General features: G+C 45.9%; 1 protein-coding gene across 1 annotated transcript in view; it reads left to right on the top strand.

Moving 5' to 3' along the window:
* Window positions 1–1,312: 1,312 nt before the first annotated feature.
* The window catches only part of LOC124041050 (alpha-N-acetylgalactosaminide alpha-2,6-sialyltransferase 5-like), a 108,931-nt gene continuing 104,141 nt past the window's right edge, over window positions 1,313–6,102 (top strand). Inside the window, exon 1 of the mRNA XM_046358217.1 lies at window positions 1,313–1,466. Coding sequence (XP_046214173.1) covers window positions 1,452–1,466 — 15 coding nt within the window. The 5' untranslated portion in view covers window positions 1,313–1,451. The remainder of the gene's footprint in view (window positions 1,467–6,102) is intronic.

The following is a 6,102-nucleotide window of genomic DNA, read 5'->3' as shown; positions in this document are numbered from 1 at the left end:
TGACCTGTCATAAGAGTCTGCGACACCAATTCATCCCCGTCAGTTCAGAGAGAGTACCGTACTCAGCGTGAACTTAAAGATCGGCCGTCGGTTCAGAGAGAGTACCGTACTCAGCGTGAACTTAAAGATCGGCCGTCGGTTCAGAGAGAGTACCGTACTCAGCGAGAACTGACAGAAAACAGACCCGGATTAGATTCAGAACCACAGACAGGCCAGTGGTTCAGAACCACAGACAGCCTGGTGGTTCAGAACCACAGACAGCCTGGTGGTTCAGAACCACAGACAGCCCAGTGGAGTGGTTCAGAACCACAGACAGCCTGGTGGTTCAGAACCACAGACAGCCCAGTGGAGTGGTTCAGAACCACAGACAGCCCAGTGGAGTGGTTCAGAACCACAGACAGCCTGGTGGTTCAGAACCACAGACAGCCCAGTGGAGTGGTTCAGAACCACAGACAGCCCAGTGGAGTGGTTCAGTACCACAGACAGCCCAGTGGTTCAGAACCACAGACAGCCCAGTGGAGTGGTTCAGAACCACAGACAGCCCAGTGGAGTGGTTCAGTACCACAGACAGCCCAGTGGAGTGGTTCAGTACCACAGACAGCCCAGTGGTTCAGAACCACAGACAGCCCAGTGGAGTGGTTCAGAACCACAGACAGCCCAGTGGAGTGGTTCAGAACCACAGACAGCCCAGTGGAGTGGTTCAGTACCACAGACAGCCCAGTGGAGTGGTTCAGTACCACAGACAGCCCAGTGGTTCAGAACCACAGACAGCCCAGTGGAGTGGTTCAGTACCACAGACAGCCCAGTGGAGTGGTTCAGTACCACAGACAGCCCAGTGGAGTGGTTCAGTACCACAGACAGCCCAGTGGAGTGGTTCAGTACCACAGACAGCCCAGTGGAGTGGTTCAGAACCACAGACAGCCCAGTGGAGTGGTTCAGTACCACAGACAGCCCAGTGGTTAGCGCAGATCGGCCGCTGATTTAGCACCAATATCGTGGACAGCACCTTTTTGACGGATCAAAATAAAGCGAAATCTGTCTGTGTGGTTACTGTGGTTACGGTGGCTCTGCACTGTATTCCAGCATCCCTATTGATTACAGATACATTTTGATGCTTGCTTTCTACTTCAGACCTGAACACAGTCAACTTTAAGACCACGCAGGACTCCCAACAGGCAACATCTGTCCCGTCAGCTATGAATCGCGGCACTTGGCTTTCAGTCCATTTCTATACAGGCAGAAGGTGATGTGACTGACACACACAGGAGCTGCTGAAAACACAAGAAGAGTGATCCACAACACAACACCGATAATGACGGGGTGACGGTGGTGGGATGCGAGGAGGGGAGAAGATAATATTCCGCCGGTATATATTAAACTGATTTATACCACGAGGAAAAGTGGAGCGACACGTGCACACAGTGGGAAATAAGACGACAAGGTGCTGCAAAATGAAGACACCTATGGTAAGAGATCGCATAACTATTATTGTCGTGGTGTGCCTATTCCTAGGCTAGAACTGCCTGTCTGCACAATTGAACAATTAGTCTCTACGGAAGGCATGCTCCTTCTAGCCGGCATGTAGTCTCCTGTAGTTTACTGTTTCAGTGCCTGTAACCTAGTGTTCACAAGCTGTTCTCGGCTGAAAAGGAGATTACTGCAGGGCTTTCAACAATACCTAGTGAATTATTAAGAAATATGTTATTATGGAATTTACAGTCAGGTCACTCGTGATACAAGTCGACGTCCGGGGCGGCAGGTAATCTAGTGGTTAGAGCGTTGGGTCAGTTACCGAAAGGTTGCTGGATCGAATCCCGAACTGCTAAGGTAAAAATCTTTCGTTCTGCCCCTGAACAAGGCCAGTTAACCTACTGTTCCTAGACCAGTTAACCCACTGTTCCTAGACCAGTTAACCCACTGTTCCTAGACCAGTTAACCCACTGTTCCTAGACCAGTTAACCCACTGTTCCTAGACCAGTTAACTCACTGTTCTTCGGTACTGTTCCTAGACCAGTTAACCCCCTGTTCCTAGACCAGTTAACCCCCTGTTCCCCGGTACGCCGTCATTGTAGGAAGTAGTTCTTAGACGTATCTAAAAGAAATCCATCGGTGTCAGAGGACATTTTGTCCACTAGAATTCAGCTTCAAGTAGGTTTCCGTTTTGCAAAATGTATGGCGGATGTGTCTAATCGTATTACCATAGGTCAGTGGTTCCCAAACTTTTTATAGTCCCGTACCCTTTCAAACATTCAACCTCCAGCTGCGTACCCCCTCTAGCACCAGGGTCAGCTGTACCTTAACCAGGGTTACCCTTACCTTAACCAATCAGAGTTAATACCTCGGATTTCATAGGTTATAGGTTAAAATCCAGAAACCAAACCGTAACCCTTACCTTAACCAATCAGAGTTAATACCTCGGATTTCGTAGGTTATAGGTTAAAATCCAGAAACCAAACCGTAACCCTTACCTTAACCAATCAGAGTTAATACCTCGGATTTCATAGGTTATAGGTTAAAATCCAGAAACCAAACCGTAACCCTTACCTTAACCAATCAGAGTTAATACCTAACCTGGATGAACGTTTCATTGTGACGTTTCATTTCTGGTTTGAATTAAATGTCTTATTTTCTACATATTAATGCCTGTTTCAATTGTTCTCTAAGATGCAAAGAGCTGCTATACACTGAGTGTACAAAATATTAGGGACACCTGCTCTTTCCATGACATAAACTGACCAGGTAATTCCAGGTGAAAGCTATGATCCCTTATTGATGTCACCTGTTAAATCCACTTCAATCAGTGTAGATGAAGAGGAGGAAGTTAAAGTTAAAGAAGACAAATCAAATCAAATCAAATGTATTTATTTATAAAGCCCTTCTTACATCAGCTGATGTCTCAAAGTGCTGTACAGAAACCCAGCCTAAAACCCCAAACAGCAAGCAATGCAGGTGTAGAAGCACGGTGGCTAGGAAAAACTCCCTAGAAAGGCCAGAACCTAGGAAGAAACCTCGAGAGGAACCAGGCTATGAGGGGTGGCCAGTCCTCTTCTGGCTGTGCCGGGTGGAGATTATAACAGAACATGGCCAAGATGTTCAAATGTTCATAAATGACCAGCATGGTCGAATAATAATAATCATAGTGAACAGGTCAGCACCTCAGGAATAAATGTCAGTTGGCTTTTTATAGCCGATCATTCAGAGTATCTCTACCACTCCTGCTGTCTCTAGAGAGTTGAAAACAGCAGGTCTGGGACAGGTAGCACGTCCGGTGAACAGGTCAGGGTTCCATAGTCGGAGGCAGAACAGTTGAAACTGGAGCAGCAGCACGGCCAGGTGGACTGAGGACAACAAAGAGTCATCATGCCAGGTGGTCCTGAGGCATGGTCCTAGGGCTCAGGTCCTCAGAGAGAGAGAAAGAAAGAGAGAATTAGAGATAGCATACTTAAATTCACACAGGACACCGGATAAGACAGGAGAAATACTCCAGATATAACAGACTGACCCTAGCCCCCGACACAAACTACTGCAGTATAAATAGTGGAGGCTGAGACAGGAGGGGTCAGTAGACACTGTGGCCCCATCCGAGGACACCCACGGACAGGGCCAAACAGGAAGGATATAACCCCACCCACTTTGCCAAAGCACAGCCCCCACACTACTAGAGGGATATCTTCAACCACCAACTTAGCCCCCTGACACATAAACTACTGCAGTATAAATAGTGGAGGCTGAGACAGGAGGGGTCAGGAGACACTGTGGCCCCATCCGATGATACCCCCGGACAGGGACAAACAGGAAGGATATAACCCCACCCACTTTGCCAAAGCACAGCCCCCACACTACTAGAGGGATATCTTCAACCACCAACTTACCATCCTGAGACAAGGCCGAGTATAGCCCACAAAGATCTTCGCCACGGCACAACCCAAGGGGGAGCGCCAACCCAGACAGGAAGATCACATCAGTGACTCAACCCACTCAAGTGACACACCCCCCTAGGGACTGCATGAAAGAGCCCCAGTAAGCCAGTAACTCAGACACATAAGATCATCCAGAGTGTGAATGGGCAAAGACAAAATATGTAAGTGCCGTTGATCAGAGTATGGTGGCCAGGCACACTGGTTTAAAGTGTGTCAAGAACTGCAATGCTGCTGGGTTTTCCAAACTCAGCAGTTTCCCGTGTGTATCAAAAATTCACCCAACGTATTGTTCCCCGAAACATTTGACCCAATTTTAACAATTTAAAGGCAATGCTACCAAATACTAATTGAGTGTATGTAAACTTATGACCCACTGGGAATGTGATGAAAGAAATAAAAGCTGAAATAAATCATTCTCTCTACGATTATTCTGACATTTCACATTCTTAAAATAAAGTGGAGATCCTACCTGACCTAAAACGGGGAATTTTTACGGGGAATTTTTACTAGGATTAAATGTCATGAATTGTGAAACTGAGTATAAATGTATTTGGCTAAGGTGTTTGTAAACTTCCGACTTCAACTGTAGGTCTGTAAAAGTTTGGGTCTAGAGTGTCTCTCCCTTTTGAAGAGGGGGATGACCACGGCAGCTTTCCAATCTTTGGGGATCTCAGACGATATGAAAGAGAGGTTGAACAGACTGGTAATAGGGGTTGCAACAATTGCAGCGGATCATTTTAGAAAGAGAGGGTCCAGATTGTCTAGCCCAGCTGATTTGTAATGGTTCATATTTTTTCAGCTCTTTCAGAACATCAGCTATCTGGATTTGGGTGAAGGAGAAATGGGGGAGGATTGGGTTGCTGTGGGGGGGTGAATAGCTGTTGACCTGGGTAGGGGTTGACCTGGGTAGGGGTAGCCAGGAAGCATGGAAATACGTGTTGAAATTTTATCAGTGGTGACAGTGTTTCCTAGCCTCAGTGCAGTGGGCAGCTGGGAGGAGGTGCTCTTATTCTCCATGGACTTTACAGTGTGTCCTAGCCTCAGTGCAGTGGGCAGCTGGGAGGAGGTGCTTATTCTTGGACTTTTACAGTGTGTCCTAGCCTCAGTGTTTCAGTGGGCAGTGGGCTGGGAGGAGGTGCTCTTATTCTCCATGGACTTTACAGTGTTTCCTAGCCTCAGTGCAGTGGGCAGCTGGGAGGAGGTGCTCTTATTCTCCATGGACTTTACAGTGTCCAGCTGGGAGAACTTTTCTCCATGGACTTTACAGTTAGCCTCAGCTGGGCAGCAGGATGCAAATTTATATTGCAGTGAAAAATGGACTTTAGCCTTTGCTTTCTTGAGTGAATGCCCAATCCCCATCTCATTTTCTCAGTGAATTCACTCAGTGGTCCTTCTGCAGTGGGCAGCTCAGTTGGTAGAGCATGGCGCTGGGAGGAGGTGTAACGCCAGGTGGGCAGTGGGTTCGATTCCCATGGACCACCCAGCCTACGTAGAATGTATGCACACATGACTGTAAGTCGCTTTGGATAAAAGCGTTCCCATGGACTAAATGGCATATATTATTATTATATTATATATTATATTGGTTCCTAACTTCCCTGAAAAGTTATGTCGATATAGGACTTGTTTTACTGTTTTTACTATGGATATAGATACTTTTGTATCAGTTTCAGACAGAATGTCTCCTCTTTCCTGAGCAGTGTGACGCTTTCTTGAGTGAATGCTGTGAATTCGTGGCCAGTTGGTAGAGCACTGCAATTGAAATACAGTGAATTATAAGTGAAATAATCTGTCTGTAAACAATTGTTGGAAAAATGACTTGTGTCATGCACAAAGTAGATGTCCTCACTGACTTGCCAAAACTATAGTTTGTTAACAAGAAATTTGTGGAGTGGTTGAAAAACGAGTTTTAATCACTCCAACCTAAGTGTATGTAAATGTCCGACTTCACCTGTATGTGGATTTATAGACACACACATTGTTATGGGACTTTTACATTTTATATAGTGTTTATGTTCAAGTTGTTCTATAGTACATTAAATACAATCACATTCTATTCCAGAATAAGATTACACATCTCATTGTAGTTCTGTGGGGAACCTATTCCATCAATGATATGCCAAGATTAGCTTCACATTGACCTTTTATTTTATATAATGTATATATATATATTTTGGGGGTT

This window comes from Oncorhynchus gorbuscha, linkage group LG08 (genome assembly GCF_021184085.1).
Source record: "Oncorhynchus gorbuscha isolate QuinsamMale2020 ecotype Even-year linkage group LG08, OgorEven_v1.0, whole genome shotgun sequence".
Taxonomy (NCBI): Eukaryota; Metazoa; Chordata; class Actinopteri; order Salmoniformes; family Salmonidae; genus Oncorhynchus; species Oncorhynchus gorbuscha.
The sequence above is the reverse complement of the archived record's forward strand: the minus strand, read 5'-3'. Positions and strand labels throughout refer to the sequence as shown.